Consider the following 19,322-nt stretch of genomic DNA (forward strand, 5'->3'; position numbering starts at 1 on the left):
GCAGACAAGCTGGAATGTGTCCAGAGGAAGGCAACTGCATTAATCAAGGATTTTGAGAACAAGCCCTATGAGGAGCGGCTTCAAGAGCTGGGCATGTTTAGGCTGCAGAAGAGAAGGCTGAGAGGAAACATGATAAGAGCCATGTATAAATGTGTGAGGGGAAGTCATATGGAGGAGGGAGCAAGCTTGTTTTCTGCTGCCCCGGAGACGAGGACGCGGAACAATGGCTTCAAACTACAGGAAAGGAGATTCTACCTGAACATCAGGAAGAGCTTCCTAACTGTGTTAGCGGTTCAGAAGTGGAACTCTTTGCCCCAGAGTGTGGTGGAGGCTCTTTCTTTGGAAGCTTTTAAGCAGAGGCTAGATGGCCATCTGCTGGGGGTGCTTTGAATGTAATTTTGTTTCTTGGCAGGGGGTTGGACTGGGTGGCCCGTGAGGTCTCTTCCAACTCTGATTCTATGATTCTATGTTGCTGTCATGGAAACAACCCAAATTTATGAAATGGGAAGTGGGGAGGGGGAATAACCAGTGAAAATGGGGAAATGGTTTTCCTCCTTCAACTCCCCCCCCCCCATAAAATAGACTGTCCTATCTCTAGCCTCCACTTGGATAATAAAACAGTACTAGATAGGTAGTTTCACAGGGTCTTTAGTCTTCTCTATTGCTGTATATGCATGTATTTGACTAAGTTTCTGTGGGATCGCCACTTGTGTGTATGTGTGTTAAGGGAAAAACACCTGGTCAATTACAATTCATAGTTGGGTAATTAGAACAATCAAGGATAACAAGCTTGAACCACTCCCTGAATGGGGTGTAACTTGGGGAATGTTTGTAATACATTTTGGGACTTACTGAATCGCTTGCTTCAGAACTTACTCGGAGTAAGTTTCCTGACTGAGAGCCTACTATGCTTGTCTCCTTGCACCATTGAAGAAATCTCCAAAGAAGACGCATGAATTTAATGCAAAGAACTTTATGTAAGTTTTGTTGCTTCAGATGGACTGAGTTATTTTGAAGGTGCTTGTTTAATTTTCTCCTTGACTCTGCTAGGTAAAGTAAAGGTTTCCCCCGATGTTAAGTCCAGTCATGTCTGACTCTGGGGGTTGGTTCTCATCTCCATTTCTAAGCCGAAGAGCCGGCATTGTCTGTAGACACCTCCAAGGTCATGTGGACGGCATGACTGCATGGAGCTACTTAAGAGTAAATTTTCATTTTTCCATCTTCTTGGATTGTTTTCTTTTGCTCATTATGGATGCATAAAAGGGCTGGATAAGTCTGGACAGGACTGCACGCAGTTTATTTTTCCACAAACCTGTAACATTCTCTACCAAAGATTGCTGGTGCCTCATCAGGCTGAAAATCCCAAGATTACATTGACCAGAACCATGGCCTTTAAAGTGGTGTCAAACTGCATTAATTCCACAGTGTAGATGCATCCTAAGACTCTGAGAGGCCAGGTTTCCCTGCTTCAGCTAAGGTGACCTAGGGCAACCCCACACTCTCAGCATGAAAGGAAGACAATGGCAAAGCCCCTTCTGATTAAATCAGGCTCAGAAAACCTCATAATAGGCTTCCCCTTGGTACATCTGGCCAAGAAGACTCCATGATCAATTTCACTTGTGGCCATAAGTTATGAAATGACTGAAGGGCATAAAATAACATCAACTGAAATACAAAGGACTGCATAACAGGATTATCCACAACAACACATCCCAACTCCTCCTAGCAGAAATCACAGTGTGAGATAATCTGCAAATTGCGTAAACCAGAATACACTCTTTGGCTAGTCGTGCCATTGGCCTTGCTTATTTTAATGGTCCTCTAGGTGCAGCTGCTGTGGCCCTAATTTACAGCAGCCATCTACTTGCTTATACTCTGATTTAAATATATGCTGGAGTCAGCAAATATTATTTTCAAGCAAATGTGTTCCCAGTATGTTCTCTAGGCATGTCTATTCCATGGACTTCAGAAGTTATTGGCTATCCAATGGTTTTATGAGTGTTATGTTAGGCAGTTGCAGAAAAGTCACTTGTTTGCACTACAACTGCCAGAATCCACATCCAGTCAGGAGATTTTGAAATTTATAGTCCGAACAATCTTCCTAAATTTTCTCTACTACATGAAATAAGAGTGACTATTCCAAAGAAGAGAACTGAAAGAAATAAAAGCTCACAACAACAATTGCTTGTTACAGATAGTCAATGAAGTACATTCCAAAGTTAAATTAACCATACCAAATGCAGAACATCTTTCTTTTAAGTTGAAAAGTCTTTGCAAGCCCTGGGAAAATACAATCTTCTTTGCCTGGTGCTGAAAACACATGAATGTAGGTGCCTGCCTGGGTTTTCTGGAGAGACATTTCACTACCAGGAAACCCCCTTCCTTCTCAAATAGGCAACAGAGGCATTTCGCTCAAAACTTTAAGGCAGGGTTTTCCTCCACTCACTAAATGTAACTTAACTCCCCAATGAAAACCAGACATTAATAATCCTGCGTTTATGTAGCCTAAGGCAACACAATGTCAACAAGTAGCATAAACATTACTATATTTTGCTTGTGTCACCAATCCGTGACACCAGTGACTCAGATCAATGTAGTTTCACTTCAGGTTGATAAGGCTCCAAATTGTCAGGAATCTGTTCAGAGCAACAACATTCATCACAACACATTGTTGTTGATGTTGTTATGTGCATTAAAGTCATTTCTGTCTTGTGGTGACCCTAAGGTAAGGTTTTCATGGTGAGATTTGTTGGAAGGGGGTTTACCATTACAGTACAGTCTCACTTATCCAACGTTCTGGATTATCCAACACATTTTTGTAGTCAATGTTTTCAATACAGCGTGATATTTTGGTGCTAACACTCCAGAAGACAGGAGCAGAATTCAAAACGATCTTGACAGACTAGAGAGATGGGCCAAAACTAACAAAATGAAGTTCAACAGGGACAAATGCAAGATACTTCACTTCGGCAGAAAAAATGGAAATCAAAGATACAGAATGGGGGACGCCTGGCTTGACAGCAGTGTGTGCGAAAAAGACCTTGGAGTCCTCGTGGACAACAAGTTAAACATGAGCCAACAATGTGATGCAGCTGCTAAAAAAGCCAATGGGATTCTGGCCTGCATCAATAGGGGAATAGCGTCTAGATCCAGGGAAGTTATGCTCCCCCTCTATTCTGCCTTGGTCAGACCACACCTGGAATACTGTGTCCAATTTTGGGCACCACAGTTGAAGGGAGATGTTGACAAGCTGGAAAGCGTCCAGAGGAGGGCGACTAAAATGATTAAGGGTCTGGAGAACAAGCCCTATGAGGAGCGGCTTAAAGAGCTGGGCATGTTTAGCCTGCAGAAGAGAAGGCTGAGAGGAGACATGATAGCCATGTACAAATACGTGAAGGGAAGTCAAAGGGAGGAGGGAGCAAGCTTGTTTTCTGCTGCCCTGCAGACTAGGACACGGAACAATGGCTTCAAACTACAGGAAAGGAGATTCCACCTGAAGATCAGGAAGAACTTCCTCACTGTGAGAGCTGTTCGACAGTGGAACTCTCTCCCCGGGGCCGTGGTGGAGGCTCCTTCCTTGGAGGCTTTTAAGCAGAGGCTGGATGGCCATCTGTCGGGGGTGCTTTGAATGCGATTTCCTGCTTCTTAGCAGGGGGTTGGACTAGATGGCCCATGTGGTCTCTTCCAACTCTACTATTCTATGATTCTATGATTCTATGATTCTAAAATCGTAAATACGGGAATTACTACATAGCATTACTGCGTATTGAACTACTTTTTTTGTCACATTTTTTGTATAACAATGTTTTGGTGCTTAATTTGCAAAATCATAACCTAATTTGATGTTTAATAGGCTTTTCCTTAATCCCTCCTTATTATCCAACATATTCACTTATCCAATGTTCTGCCAGCCCGTTTATGTTGGATAAGTGAGACTCTACTGTACTTTGAGGCTGAGAAGGTGTGGCTTGCCCAAAATCACCGAGTGAGTTTCCAGGGCCAAGAAGAGAATTGAACTCTGGACTCCTAGAGCCATAGTCCAATATTCAAACCACTACTCAATGCTGTCTCTCTATCAGACCATTAGTCTTACTATGTATTCAAAACAAGGGTAAAAGGTAAAGGTTTTCCCCTGACGTTAAGTCCAGTCATGTCTGACTCTGGAGGTTGGTGCTCATCTCCAGTTCTAAGCTGAATAGCTGGCGTTGTCTGTAGACACCTCCAAGGTCATGTGGCTGGCATGACTGCATGGAGCACCGTTACCTTCCCGCCAGAGCGGTACCTATTGATCTACTCACATTGGCATGTTTTCGAGCTGCTAGGTTGGCAGGAGCTGGAACTAACAGCGACCGCTCACGCCGCTCCCGGGGTTTGAACCTGGGACCTTTCGGTCTGCAAGTTCAGCAGCTCAGTGCTTTAATACACTTCGCCACCGGGGCTCCTAGGGTATTGTCCCATTATCCAGACAGAGGCCACAAGAGAGTGCTAGATAGTCCATTTTACGGGAGGAGGGGGGTTGAAGGAGTTAAACCATTTCCCTCTCTGTTCCTGTTACCCCACTCCACTCACATGTTGTTGTCTACGGAACAACCACTGTTTATGATATGGGAGGGGAGAGGGAACCAGCAAAAATGGGGGAAATTGTTTTCCTTCTTCAACTCTCCCCCCCCCCCCCCCGCCGCAAAATAAAATAAAATGCACTTTCCTTCTCTATCTAGCGCCCATTTGTGGCCTCCACCTGGATAATGGAACAGCACCCACAGATTAGTGGTACAAGCGAACTATTAATGTTTAAACCACTAATTGACAGTAGGTTCCCTTGGTCTAGTAAGAAATAACAGTACTATTAATATTATTGCTATGCTATTCCTATTAATAATAATTGTAAAGTAGTTTAAATTAGCATGTTTATTTGCGATAGTCTAAGTGTTTGGTTGAGCCTTCGGGCTCCGGTAATGAAAGAAGGGGTCGTAAGACTCCTCGAGAGTCAGACACTCTCGAGGAGCGTGAAAGGAAACGGCTCCGGGATTTGTTTGCAGAGCCGACAGATGAGGACTCATTTGAGGGTTTTTCTCAGGGTTTGGAGGAAGAGATGGCTAGCTCGGAGGAGGATGATATGGAATGGACTCGTGTGAGGGAGGATTTGGGTGTTGGGGAAATAGGCAATGAAAGCATGGGAGGTGATTGGCAGGTTGCAGGATCAGACCCATGGACTGGTTGGAGGGATGGAGCGGGATCCACAGCTGGGGATGCTGTGGGGCGTAGTCGAAGGTGCTTAAGCTCTGATGAGGATGATGATGTTGGGGCGTCTGGAATTGGGATGGCAGCTGACAGCGATGATGAGCTTGAACTGTGATAAAATGGGGTTTGGGACCAATGTCTAATTGCGTTGGGCAAGGTAATCTGGACGGACGCTTGGGCTCTTGCTGGGGAATTTCCTGAAGACGGGTGTGTTTCATTACTGGATACGTAAGTTTACCAAGGACGGGGCATTGACGGCGGGAGGAACTGTGTGGGGTTTTTCTCTGTGCAACTTGTGTTTAATCTTGATAGCTTGGACCTCCGTCGTCTTTTTGACGGGCAATATCTACTTTCACTGGATTGACGCTGGACTGACTGACTACGATTCCGGATTAACCCTTCTGCTGGCTATCGGTGTGACCTTTGGATTCCCTGATGACTACGCTTGGCTTTTGATCTTCTGGACCGGATTGGGACCCTGCTGACTGCCGTTACCCTAAACCTAATTCTCGACTACAACCATGCTCTCATTCGCTGCAGGAAGGAGTAAACAAGCCTGGTTTACTCCCCTGCTGTTCCTGAGTAGCAGAGAGGAATCTGCCGCCAGTCTTTTGTTTACATTCCAACTCCTGTTGATTCTCTTTTGTTTGCATTGTTTGCCAAGCTGAAGTTAGCTCTTTGATTTAATCCGGATTATACTCCTGTTTAACCCGGTTTTTCCCTTTGAACTGTTTAAGCTCAAACTGAGCTGCTTTTTGGTTATTTAGCACACTGAAGTCAAGTGTTTGCCCTGTTCTTTGTTGTTTATGGGCGTTTTTAGTTCTGTAACCTCAATAAACTGAGTTTTGTTTTACTTGCTGGCGTTCTGTCTATGACACTACTTTTCGTGAGGTCTTGCAACTCCAGTCTTTGCACAAGTGGAAGTCCTGTTATAATAATAGTAATAATAAAAACATTTCCATCTCTTCTTGGTTTATGGTGGGTGGCTTATAATCCAACTGGAACTATAGATTATTTATCGTGTCAGAAGCGAACCGAGGGTACAGGTTGCAATGTATTTGAAAACACAACGTGTTTAAAAAACTTGGCATTCTACTAAATGTCTTTTGACCAGTAGCTGGTCACTTGGAGTGCCTCTGGTGTTGCTGTGAGAAGGTCCTCCCTTGTGCATGTGGCAGGGCTCAGACTGCATTGTAATAGGTGGTCTGTGGTTTGCTCTTCCCCACACTCACATGTTGTGGGCTCCACTTTGTAGCCCCATTTCTTAAGACTGGCTCTGCATCTTGTGGCGCCAGAGCACAGTCTGTTCAGCACATTCCAAGTCACCCAGTCTTCTGTGAGCCCAGGAGGGAGTCTCTCATCCAGCGTCAGCCACCAATTGAGTTTCTGAGTTTTAGCCTGCCACTTTTGGACTCTCACTTGCTGAGGTTTTTCTGTGAGTATCTCTTTAAATCTTAGAAAGCTATTTCTTGATTTAAGGCATTGGCGTGCTGGCTGATACCTGAACAGGGGATGGACTGGAGATGTCCTTTAATTGCTGGTTGCTATTTCCCAGTGGATATCAGCTGGTGCAATGCCGGCTAAACAGTATAATTTCTCCAGTGGTGTTGGGCATAGACATCCTGTCTCATTAAGAGCCACATCTACTGTTTTAACGTGGTATGATGTATTTCACACTGGGGCATGCATATTCAGCAGCAGAGTAGCAAAGCACAAGAGCTGACTGTGTCTGGTTGTGATCCCCAGGTTGTGCCAGTCAGTTTTTGTATCATGTTATTTCGAGCACCCACTTTTTACTTGATAGTCAAGCAGTGCTTCTTGTAAGTCAGGGCAACTCCCAAGTAGTTTGCAATGCTCCAGTGGGATTCCTTCCCAGGTAATCCTCAGAGCTCGACCAGAAGTGACTTTCAACTATAGATGAAACCATTTTCATAATTTGGTAAAAGTATTAATTATAATATTAGCGTTGTTATTATCTCCCCTTCCTTCCTCCAGTTCCTGATACACGAAAGCATTCCTGAATTGGTCTTACAAATTATAATTTAGTCAAACCATGGTTTGTTGAACTGAAAATAAGGGAGGCAGAATTCCTGCTGCGACCAAACCTCTCTATGAGAAGCTGTCTTGGGAGAGGAAACAGTTGTGAAAAGGAAATGCAATGCACTAGGTATTTTTGTAGCTAGTGTAGAAAATGACCTGTCTGCCAGAATAACTAGTCTTAATTATCACTGCTGGAAAAGACAGGATGGTAATTAACGTCTGTGGGCTGGAGAAATTCTCAGCTGATTTGGGTAAGAGGAGGAGCTACACTAGTTTTGCCCTCCAATGGGGCCGTGTAACATTTAATTTACAGTAGAGTCTCACTTATCCAACATTCACTTATCCAACATTCTGGATTATCCAAAGCATTTTTGTAGTCAATGTTTTCAATACATCGTGATATTTTGGTGCTAAATTCGTAATTACGACATAGCATTACTGCATATTGAACTACTTTTTCTGTCAAATTTGTTGTATAACATGATGTTTTGGTACTTAATTTGTAAAATCATAACCTAATTTGGTGTTTAATAGGCTTTTCCTCAATCCCTCCTTATTATCCAACATATTAGCTTATCCAACGTTCTGCTGGCCTGTTTATGTTGGATAAGTGAGACTCTACTGTACTATCATCACCAGCAGAATATGATAATTTTGGAGAACAACTGTGCAATATTATATCTCTTAAATGTGAGCCAGACTAATCTGGAACATGTTTAGAAGTAAAATAGTGGAAATCTCTTGTTTTCCTTCATCCATGGCTGTACGAAAAGCTTTGACACATCTAGAATGACCACATGCTACTTTTAAAGATTCCTTTACCTTTAGAAATTGAGCGGAAGAATATTGAGAAGAGCAGAAAGTCACTTGTAGTGCTGTGACACTGGACATTATCTGCAAAAGTCCCATTATCTCTGCTTGGGATTTACGAAATGTGTGTCTTAGAAATATCCTGGAGCCAAAACTCAGCATTTACCAAGGTCGGGCCCTCAGCTTGGAAGGTTAAGATTCAGTTCCTTGCTCTGTTATTGGATTAATGCTGCCCTACTCCGCAGGTTTAGAAAGAGACACTCTGTGATGTAAATAATAATAAACACATTTCCTCCACTTAAAACCCTTTAAATGAGACTACTGAACTGTGGAACTGGGACGAGGAGGCTGGACACAGAGGAATGCAAACTGGCTTCCCAGCTCCCTGTGTTTATGTTTGTTTAAGAATCTGAGTTATGTGCAAGGCACACATAAGCAAGGCAGTTTTAATTCCTTCTAATCCTTCCCCCTTAGTCCAATAAAGGGCAAAATTCAGCAGGGAGGGTCTGTTTATATGAAGTGACCTTTGGGCTTTTCAGAAATTATAAAGAAATTATTGTTAAAGCTCCAAATAGCCACAGAGTGCTATTATGCAACCAAGTCTGCGTCTTTCTCTCTTTCCTTTTCCTCTTTTTTGTGTGTGAGTGTGTACACACAAGCACAGGTTTGTATTCAAGAGTGAAAGAGGTCCACAATTGTGTGGCTGACTGCATTCTCATGCTGATTGGATTCACTTCCATTTGCCAGATGCAAACTTAGAAAATTACCTGTCCAGTTAGTATTTATCGGAGGGAATGGATAGGCAATTGTGACCCTCTGAATGTTGATGAACAACACGTCCCGGATATTTCACTATGGCTTGTACTTGTTATAGATGATGGGAGTTGTGATTCAATAACATAAATCCTTGCCTATTTTTCAGGCTAGCCTCCTGGCTTAAAATCAACCTCTTCCCAATAGCTTTGTACAGTAGAGTCTCACTTATCCAACATAAGTGGGCCGGCAGAACCTTGGATAAGCGAATATGTTGGATAATAAGGAGGGATTAAGGAAAAGCCTATTACACATCAAATTAGGTTATGATTTTACAAATTAAGCACCAAAATATCATGTTTAACAACAAATTTGAAAGAAAAGGTAGTTCAATATGCAGTAATGCTATGTAGTAATTACTGTATTCACGAATTTAGCACCAAAATATCACGTTGTATTGAAAACATTGACTACAAAAATGCATTGGATAATCCAGAATGTTGGATAAGCGAGTGTTGGATAAGTGAGACTCTCTCTACTGTACTGTAAAAGTGGTACAAGTTGAACATCCCTTATTTGGAATTCCAAAATTTGAAATATTCCAAAATCTCAAATTGTTCCCTGGATGGTTGAGATTGTGACACCTTTGCTTTTTGATAGTTCAACATATGCAAACATTGTTTCCTGCAACATATTATGTAAACTACTGTGTAAAATTATCTTGAGGCTATGTGTATAAGATGTATGTGAAACATCATGTTTAGACTTGAATCTCTTCTCCATGTTATTTCATGTACATATGTACAAATATGGGTATTCCAAAATCCTGAAATGTCTAATATCCAAAACATGTTCCCGTTTCCTCTGAATACTTTGGTTTTTTTTAATACAACCATCAGCAAAACATATCTGTTAAGAAACAAATGCCTTCTAGGATAAACATAGACTAAAATAATGAATCAATTAAGTAAGCGACTGCTTCCTTGAGGACTCTGTATACCCACTAAAAATGATTATTTTAAGCAGCCATATTTAGGAACTCATAACACTGCACAGAAAAACTGTGGTTTCAGTGCTAGACTAGGACTTGGCAAACCAGGGTTTAAAGCTCCACTTAGCCATGTAAACGGCAAAGGCTGATCTTGAGCACATCCCATTACAGTAGAGTCCCACTTATCCAACATAAATGGGCTGGCAGAATGCTGGATAAGCAAAAATGTTGGATAATAAGGAGGGATTAAGGAAACGCCTATCAAATGTCAAATTACATTATGATTTTACAAATTAAGCACCAAAAACATCTTGTTTTACAACAAATTGACAGAAAAGGCAGTCCAAAACACGGTAACATTATGCAGTAATTACTATATTTATGAATTTAGCACCAAAACATTGCAATATATTGAAAAAAACTGACTAAAAAAACATTGGCTACTAACAAATTGACTACAAATAAAGATAGAATTGCATAAAATGAACTTAAAGTAGCAACATTGTCGGAAATTAAATCCATAAAAAGTTCAATCCTTGCTGCCTAAAAAAAGAGCTGTGGATTGGGGTGGGAGACAAATTGGATTGGATAATCCGGAACATTGGATAAGCGAATGTTGGATAAGTAAGACTCTACTGTATCATGTTTTATAGGAGGGCAATGCCAAACCTCCTCTGAATAAATTTGATGAAGACCTCAAATCAGTGTTCAGAGTTTTCTTGACCACAAATACAGTCAACCCTTCACATTCCTTGAGGTACGGGACTCCTCTGTGAAAGTGAAAAACCGTAAAGAAATTGCTATTTTTTTACTCAAGTGAAACCCCTCTATGGGAATTTCTGGGTCTTCCAGGATGATTCTATTCTGGAAGCCAACCAGAAAATTGCACTGGGGAACATGGAGGTTCCTTGAGAGGTGTGCTCTTGATCCTCCAACATGACCAGAGGAACTAACTATAACTAACTAACTATCATCATTATTATTTTTAAAGAAGTTGGATGGCCATCTGTTGGGGATGCTTTGGTTGAACATTTCTTGCATGGGCTGGACTGGATGGCCCACGGAATTTTCCATTTAAATACTATCAAGTGTATGTTGGTTAAAATTGTTCTTCGTTTTAAATACTGTATTGTTATTTCATGTGACTGGCACTACAAATAAGATATGTGCAGTGTGCATAGGAATTTGTTCATGTTTTATTCAAACTATAGTCTGAACCCCCAACAGTCTGAGTATTAAAAAGTTTGGAGACCTCTGACTTAAAGATTAATAAAAAGACCATTTGTAATTAAATCCATAAATAGTCAAATCTGGAAAAGTAAAACATGTAAATGTGGAAGGGGGGATGTACTGCTATTTCCATCTGATGAAAAATAAACTTGCCACAAACACTCATGGCACAATATTTTATGTTTTCAATATATTACAAGGTTCACAAGGCAAAAAAATGGTCAAACAGGATGGTTTTTTGTATTCTGTTGTTGTAGTTCTAAATGTATGAAGATGAAATAGCAAGGCTGTGAAATACAAAAGTGACTGTGGACTTTTTCTAGCTATGTAGCAGCGGTCATTAATTTTGACGTTTCTAAAGACCCTTTTTTCAAGAGGTGAACTGGAAGATGCAACAGTATAGGGCTTCAACAAGTTACCTTTCAGAATAAACTTTTCAGAATCTTCAAGCCAGTATGATTAATGACTGGGGGATTCTAAGAGCTCTGGTCCAAAACATCAATTTCCTATGCTCTGCAATATTGGAAATATGTTAGTGAAGTTTGAGCCAGGTTTTAGGTTGTGCAATCCAGGAGAACACCCTTGACTTCAGACATGATAAAACCGTAGACACTCATTTAATTCAAAATAAATATGAGCATGTGGAAAGAAGAGGAAAAACACAAGCAGAAGAGCCTCAGTAAACAGGATTTAAGAGCTAATCTGGCTAACACACTGTGGAATGCATGTAATTATCTCAAGGTTTTCACAAATCACCTTATCTAGATACTTGTTTGCGGTGGAATGTATGCAAGGGTGTGCTCTTTAAATACAGACTGCTAAAGGCACGTTCACTCTGAAGTTGAGGCAGCAAAGTGAAGGAATGTCTGTTATATAAAAATGATATTTCTGATATGTAGGTTGCTCTGGGCATCCAAATTCACACTTAGTAAATAAATATAAACTATGTTAGTTCATGTGAGGTAAACTCTAGTGAGATAAATGTAAGTCAGTGTACAGTGATTTGAACTCTTTTAGTGCTTCACATGCAGAGCTTGGAATATCAACTTCCAGAATCCCCAAAGTAGCAGAACCATAGGTTCTACCCTTGTGGCCAAATTGTGGTGAATGTGGTCCACACAAGGCTGTCCTCAAGCACTAAATATATGGAGTGTCCCTAGGATAGAAAGATAGGAAGCTGGACATGTGAATCTTGGAAAAGAGAAAGTGAAGAGGTGACATGATAGCTATGTTTAATTTTTTAAAATGAAGATGGTGCAGGGTCATTTCCTGTTGCTCTAAAGATTAATCCAGATTAATGCGGGTTGAAGCTGCTTGCAGGCTGCTCTAAATTCTCCCCCAGAAATTGACCGCAACTGTTTACACAGCCATCTCATGTGGCCTAAAGACATGGGTTGGTATTCACCATCCCCTTCTGTTCTTGTTGTAGTGGTGGCCAGCAAGTGTCACGTAAGTCAAGCCAGTTGCTCAGCCCATGGTCAGAGTGGTGAGGTGATTGTAGTGAGGAGAAGAGGGAGCAATTTCTCACCCTCTTGGCCACCAACGAGAGCCATGGCGCGTTCCCTGAATGCCATGGAAAAGTAAACAACAGGAAACCGCAAGGAAGGCCACTTGATGGTGCCAAACCAGGTTCAGGACTTCTGGATGCTTCTGGATGCTCAGGTCTCCTTCCCACCTCTGCAGCAACCAAGCAAGTGGTGGGCAAGCAACAAGAGCAGAACCACCCTAGGATACAGAACAGTGGAGTCAATAGGAAAAGATTCCACCTGAACATTAGGACAGGACCTCATGGGCCATCTGCTGGAAGTGCTTTGATTGCATTTTCCTGCATGGCACATTGGAGTTGGCCCTTGGGGTCTTTTCCAACTCCATGATTCCATGACTCTCTGGGACAATCCCTCTCTTCTTTCCATCCTCTTATACAGGTTGCTGGTAGAAACCAGAACATGCTGAAGTCTTCCTACATTAGAGATGGGCAACTATGGGAGGTTAGAGGGATGCATATCTTGGTGGTTTGTATTTTATATCCACACATCTCACTGCACCCTCATTTCCTCCCAAATGCCTCACAGGGGCCATTCGAGGCATTTTCCCCATGCTTTTCTCAGAGCTGTGGTGCCATTTCAGGCCATGGAGAGTTTGTTGGCAATTTTAATCCAAAACATGGTGCAAATGTCCATAGAGGGCACTGAAGGCAAAATGGTGTGTGTGTGTGTTTTCACATTCCCCAGGTAAAAACACCTGGGGCCACAAAATGACCCTGAGGGCCAACATATAACCCACAGGCTGGACTTTGCCCATTCCTGGTCTACATGGTCCCCTGGATGTTAGTCGAACACTTTTATAGACCTTTGATACCAATTACTGAGACAACACTGAAAGTAGGCATTACGTTTCAATGACACACATGCCTGTAACCTATAACTTCCCTCTCAAAATAAAAGTAGATGAATATATCATGGTGTGAATAGGTTACTAGTGCATATATAAGGATGCAAAGGGAATCCTTTTGGCACAGAACAAAGATTTCTTTAGCGACTGTCTTGCCTCCAACAGTAGCTGGCTTGTGACCTATTTTAAGCGGTGAAACAATTAGAGTTGACAACTTGGTGCATAGAAAAATGATTTGGGTTTTTTAAAAAAGGAAAACCCCGAAGTGTTGTGGGACAAAGCAGAATCTAGTTTGACACCAAAATGGGGTGAGGAGGACACTGGGGATATACATTAAAAGGTTGATGGTTGTTTTAAAGAGGATGCTAACCAGACACTGTGACATTAAGAAAAATAACAGAACAGCGTGTTGCAATAATTATTACATTTTAAGCTTCAATGATAAAACATGGGGAAGAACAAATGTGCTTTTCCATGACTAATTCATGAAAGGAATTATTTCACTACTTCCAACTCCCCACACTTTAATGACAGAATTAGCTATTCCTTTTTAAAATTATAATTACACTTTCAAAATTACATTTTTGGTTGGTTCAGGAAGAAACAACACATTGATTTATTTGATCTACCCCTTTTTTCCTTTTTTATTATATACAGTAGTCTCACTTATCCAAGATAAACGGGCCGGCAGAACGTTGGATAAGTGAATATGTTGGATAATAAGGAGAGATTAAGAAAAAGCCTATTATGTGATATACTGTGCCTTTAAGCCACACTCTCTGGTTGTCAAAATAGGTTATGATTTTACAAATTAAGCACCAAAAAATCATGTTATACAACAAATTTGACAGAAAAAGTAGTTCAATACGCAGTAATGTTATGTTGTAATTACTATATTTACAAAATTAGCACCAAAATATCACGTGATATTGAAAACATTGACTACAAAAATGCGTTGGATAATCCAGAACGTTGGATAAGGGAGTGTTGGATAAGTGAGACTCTACTGTATATATACACATACACAACATTTACAATTCCCACCAATACTAGGATTATTTTCTTTTACATATTAATCATTTTTGAGACAATCCTTATAGGTTTGGATACTATACAACATTTGCATTCTATTTCTTATGGCCTGATCTCTAGACTTATTCATAATATAATTCTTGACCCAGATCCATCTTTCTTCAACTCCTCACATTCTGTTTTCATTATCTTTTGAATCATTTAACTTTACATCCATAATTTTGAATTCCATTTGGTCCACCATATACTGATACCATTTGTTTACTGTCCACTTTGATTTGTCGTTCCATCCCAATACTATCACCACTTGTGTGCACTCAATTATTGCTTCCTTTATTTCCCTGTAATTTCCTATTTCCAGACCGCCATTTCTTTTGTTATCACCCAATCGATTCTTAATACTTGGTTTGGCACATTTTGTACAGTTTGCCAGAAGTATTGTACCTGTTCGTATTCCCACATCATGTGCATAAACCGCCCTTTCTATTGAATAATAGTACGCTATTTTTATAATAGTACGCTGATTGACAGGGTGTATGATACTACTTATGTAATATGTTCCTCCTCATTTCTCTTACTTTTGTATTCCTTACCATCCCTATTGTCTCTACCACTTGTCTCATATCTTGTTCTGTAATTTGTAACTCAGTTTCCCACATATTTTTCAAGTCCCATATTGTACACCCGTCGGCCTCTATTAGCATTGTATATATTTTACTGGCCTGTGTATTTTTTTTTCTCTCATTACCTTTTCAAAGGTGATGTTTTCTCTTTTTACCATATTAATATTTTCTTTAGCATTGAGATAGAAACAAATTACTCTTAACTGCTGCTGATTTTTCTGCCCAAGCCATTGTTTTATTCTGTTCTCCCTTACCCTTCCTTCACTTTTGTATACAGTAGAGTCTCACTTATCCAACATTCGCTTATCCAATGTTCTGGATTATCAAACACATTTTTGTAGTCAATGTTTTCAATACATCGTGATATTTTGGTGCTAAATTTGTAAATACAGTAATTACTACATTGTATTACTGCGTATTGAACTACTTTTTCTGTAAAATTTGTTGTATAACATGATGTTTTGGTGCTTAATTTGTAAAATCATAACCTAATTTGATGTTTAATAAGCTTTTCCTTAATCCCTCCTTATTATCCAACATATTCACTTATCCAACATTCTGCTGGCCCATTTATGTTGGATAAGTGAGACTCTACTGTAATTATATAATACAGATAACTCTTCCTGCTTCTGTTTTCCAATTATTCAGTTACTCAGTCAAAACTCATATAAAGTTTTGAATCATTATATAGATTGGCTTAAGCATCGCCAATAATTCTTGCTCCAAGTTTCCGTAACACCTCAATACTAATTGAAGGCAATATTGACATATATTTTAAATTTTTCATTTAATACACATCCTGCTTTTTCCCAAATGCGACTGAAGGCAAATCACAACATCAAAGCTAGTTACACAAATTAAAAATTAATATTTTTTTTAAATCAATAAGACTGTTTTTAAAGATTTTGAATGAATGATGTGGGTCACACATCAATATTTTAAAACAATACAAAATTAGTTAAAAAAAAGGTTTAATATAGAAATTTGGTCATGCTTAGAAGAATATATTAATATCATATACCAAACATAGAAGATGGAATGTAGATAACAAGAATAGAAACAAAAAGGGAAACAAAGACTAAATATAAAGGAGAAATAATAAACTATGGTTAATAAAACTGAAAGGAAGAATGGAAGCCAGATTTTCTTTTCTTTTTTCTTCTTTTTTAAATATATTTTTGGTATTATATTTCTTTTTCCTTTTTCTTTTCTTTTCTCTCTCCTCTTTTTCCACACCACCCCCTTCCCTTTTAACTTTCTTTCCTATACCCAATATTGTTCTCTCTTTCTATGTTTAAAATTACTTAACAAAAAATATTTTAAAGTATAGTAATGTGAGAAACAACGCACAACGTTAAAATAAACATGATTGGTTAGCATAGATGGGTGAAAACTAACATTTTTGCTCAAGTTATCCCTCAAACAACACATTATTTGATAGCAATGTGACAGTATGACCCCTGTATCCATGGAGGATATGTTCCTGAATTTACTATTGAATATAAGAAACCATGGATAATAGCGAACACAATTGAAATTAACAACTTCTACTGGAAGAACTTAGAAATTTCTACTGAGGATACCTCTCTATATACTAAGATTATGATGTATATATAGAAAGGAATAATGAAGTTATATCTCCTAAAACTGGAACAAGATGGAAGATATTCTGAATTGGTACTTACAAGTCTCTCTCCCGAAAGAACTTCCAGCAGTTTGATAAGCATCCGTCCATCGCGAAGATCAGTGTACAAGTCTGTGATCCTACAGGACACACGAGCCAAGTGAGAGTTAACCCACTTCGTGAATGTCTTCTTCTGGACTGCCTCCCGTTCATCTGGTGGAAAGAGAAAAATCCAGCTGAGTATGGTAATTTATTGATTTATTTCATTCAAAAGCATTGCACAAATAGGTATAAAACTGAAAAAAATAGAGGGAACAAACAGGTTTTTTTTAAACCAAAAATTGGCAACAGCCACCACATTGTAGCTTTAAACAGTTCTTCCTCTGTGCATGAGGCAGGGCATTGTGGACAATGTATAGTAATATGAAATTGTGACATGGAAAGCAAACCCAACAGTATCCCAGTAAGGCAAAGACGCTGCATAAACATTGGGATATATCCTTTTATCAGGAAATGTGATCTTATGGGTGTCTCCACACTGCAACATTCTCACAGTTTGATATTTATTTATTTATTTGCAGTATTTATATCCCACCCTTCTCACCCCGAAGGGGACTCAGATTGTACACATATAAGGCAAACATTCAATGCCATATAACATAGAACAGAGACAGAGACAGACGCAGAGGCAATTTAAACCTTCTCCAGCTTCCAGCTTCCTGAGGGTATGCTTGATTCCGGCCACAGGGGGAGCAGCTGCTTCATCATCCACTGTGACCGCACTTCCTCATTCCAACAGTGGCTGGGTGATTTTTATGGTGTCGTAAATTAGCCTCCCACATATAAGTGGTACCTAAATATCCTACTTGATAGATGCAACTATCTTTTGGGTTGCTTAAGTCAGCAACAAGCAGGGGCTATATTTTATTTTTAATTGTCAGGTGCTCACCCCGACATGGGTTGGCCTCGAACTCATGACCTCTTGGTCAGAGTGATTTATTGCAGCTGGCTGCTAACCAGCTTGCGACACACCCCGGCCCCATCCAATGGGATCCTTGCAATATGGTATACAGCCAATGTAGCATAGTGAGTAGCTTGAGCATTGGACTACTACCACTGTAGAATTAATGCAGTTTGACACCACTTAAACTGTCATTGCTACAGAATCATGGGCATTATAGTTTTACAAGGTTTTTAGTCTTCTCTGCTATATAGTTGGTGCCCCACCCAACTACAAATCTCAATAGTAGTGTACCATGGCAGTTAACGTGGGGTTAATTCTATAATGTAGATGCACATTTGGAAGCCAGGGTTCAAGTCACTGGTTGATCTTGAGCAAATCACATTCTCTTATCCGTAGAGGAAGTCAATGGCAAACTTCCTCTAATCTGACCAAGAAAAGCCCATGATAGGATCACTTTAAGGTCACCGTAAACTGGAAGTGACTTCAAGGCACACCACAAGAAACAGCAGCTCTTCCTCTGAACTGCACCACTAGAGCTTTCTGAGCAATACTTATCAAAACACCAACTCCAGGATCCTAAAGTAGTATCAAAGTGGTATAATTCTGCAGTGAAGATGCATCCTTGACTCTCCAGATGTTGGTGGGATGCCAGAGCCAACACTTTTCAGGCAACCTGAAGATGGGGTTTGTTTTCCCCATTTTAAATGGCTGAGGGGGAAAAGGAAAGGGCCTGAGGCTGTTAGGAATTGTGGGAGTTGAAGTCCAAAATACCTGGAGGGCCCAAGTTTGCCCATGCCTGGTCCACACTATAGAAAATAATGCAGTTTGATACCACTTTTATGTCATGGCTCAGCAGTATGGAATCATGCAAATTGTAGTTTTGCAAGAGGTCTGGTGACTCACCAAACTGCAGCTCATAGGATTCCATAGCACTGAACCATGGCAGTTAAAGTGGTATCAAACTGCATTAATTATACAGTGCAGATGCATCCCTTGACAATTGGAGCAATTGAAGGGCATGAAACAACACCTTTATTTACAACACCAAAGCCAGTATTTTTGCACCTTTTAAAAAAAATTCCTTTGTACGTCATACATCTCGAATTCCACCAAAAAGAAACAGCTCCTGTAAATGAAGCTATGTTTGACGTGTGCAACTGCAAAGAAAGGTTTTGCCCATTGTTTGCTTTGTTGATTAATCCTTTGTGATTGAAAGATTAAGGGGTGGAAGGTGGCATCACCTCATGGATACGAAGCATTATACAGTAATATCAGGACCTGAGATTAGTCTAGTTTTACAAAAATCCACAGGACAACAGATGGTTTTTGGCTTAATCCCCAAGAATACTTTCACAACTGTTTGCACAACCAATTGTTGCCCAATGCAGCATTGGTTCACGGCTGTACATTAGATACCATTCCAGACAGACTGCTGGCTGACCATCAGATGACCTTCTAAAAAGCACATATACTTTTACTGACAAATTAGGCAGATTGTATAGTGGGCACATTGGTTGAATGGCAGAACACCTCATTGTAAGCAAATGATCTCAGGTTTTGATCCATGGGATGTCCAGTTCAAAAGAAAGACCCTGAGAATACATTATGGGAGTGTGGCAAGCA

At 40.2% G+C, this 19,322-nt stretch overlaps 1 protein-coding gene across 5 annotated transcripts in view; it reads right to left on the reverse strand.

Annotated features, from left to right (window-relative positions):
• Positions 1-19,322, reverse strand: part of sptbn1 (spectrin beta, non-erythrocytic 1) — a 250,501-nt gene that overhangs the window by 76,894 nt on the left and 154,285 nt on the right. For all 5 annotated transcript variants that reach the window (XM_003216155.4, XM_008102749.3, XM_008102750.3 and 2 more), the window contains one exon: positions 16,797-16,948. In XM_003216155.4, the coding sequence (XP_003216203.1) occupies positions 16,797-16,948 (152 nt within the window). The remainder of the gene's footprint in view (positions 1-16,796; positions 16,949-19,322) is intronic.

The sequence above is a fragment of the Anolis carolinensis genome, chromosome 1 (assembly GCF_035594765.1).
Source record: "Anolis carolinensis isolate JA03-04 chromosome 1, rAnoCar3.1.pri, whole genome shotgun sequence".
Taxonomy (NCBI): Eukaryota; Metazoa; Chordata; class Lepidosauria; order Squamata; family Dactyloidae; genus Anolis; species Anolis carolinensis.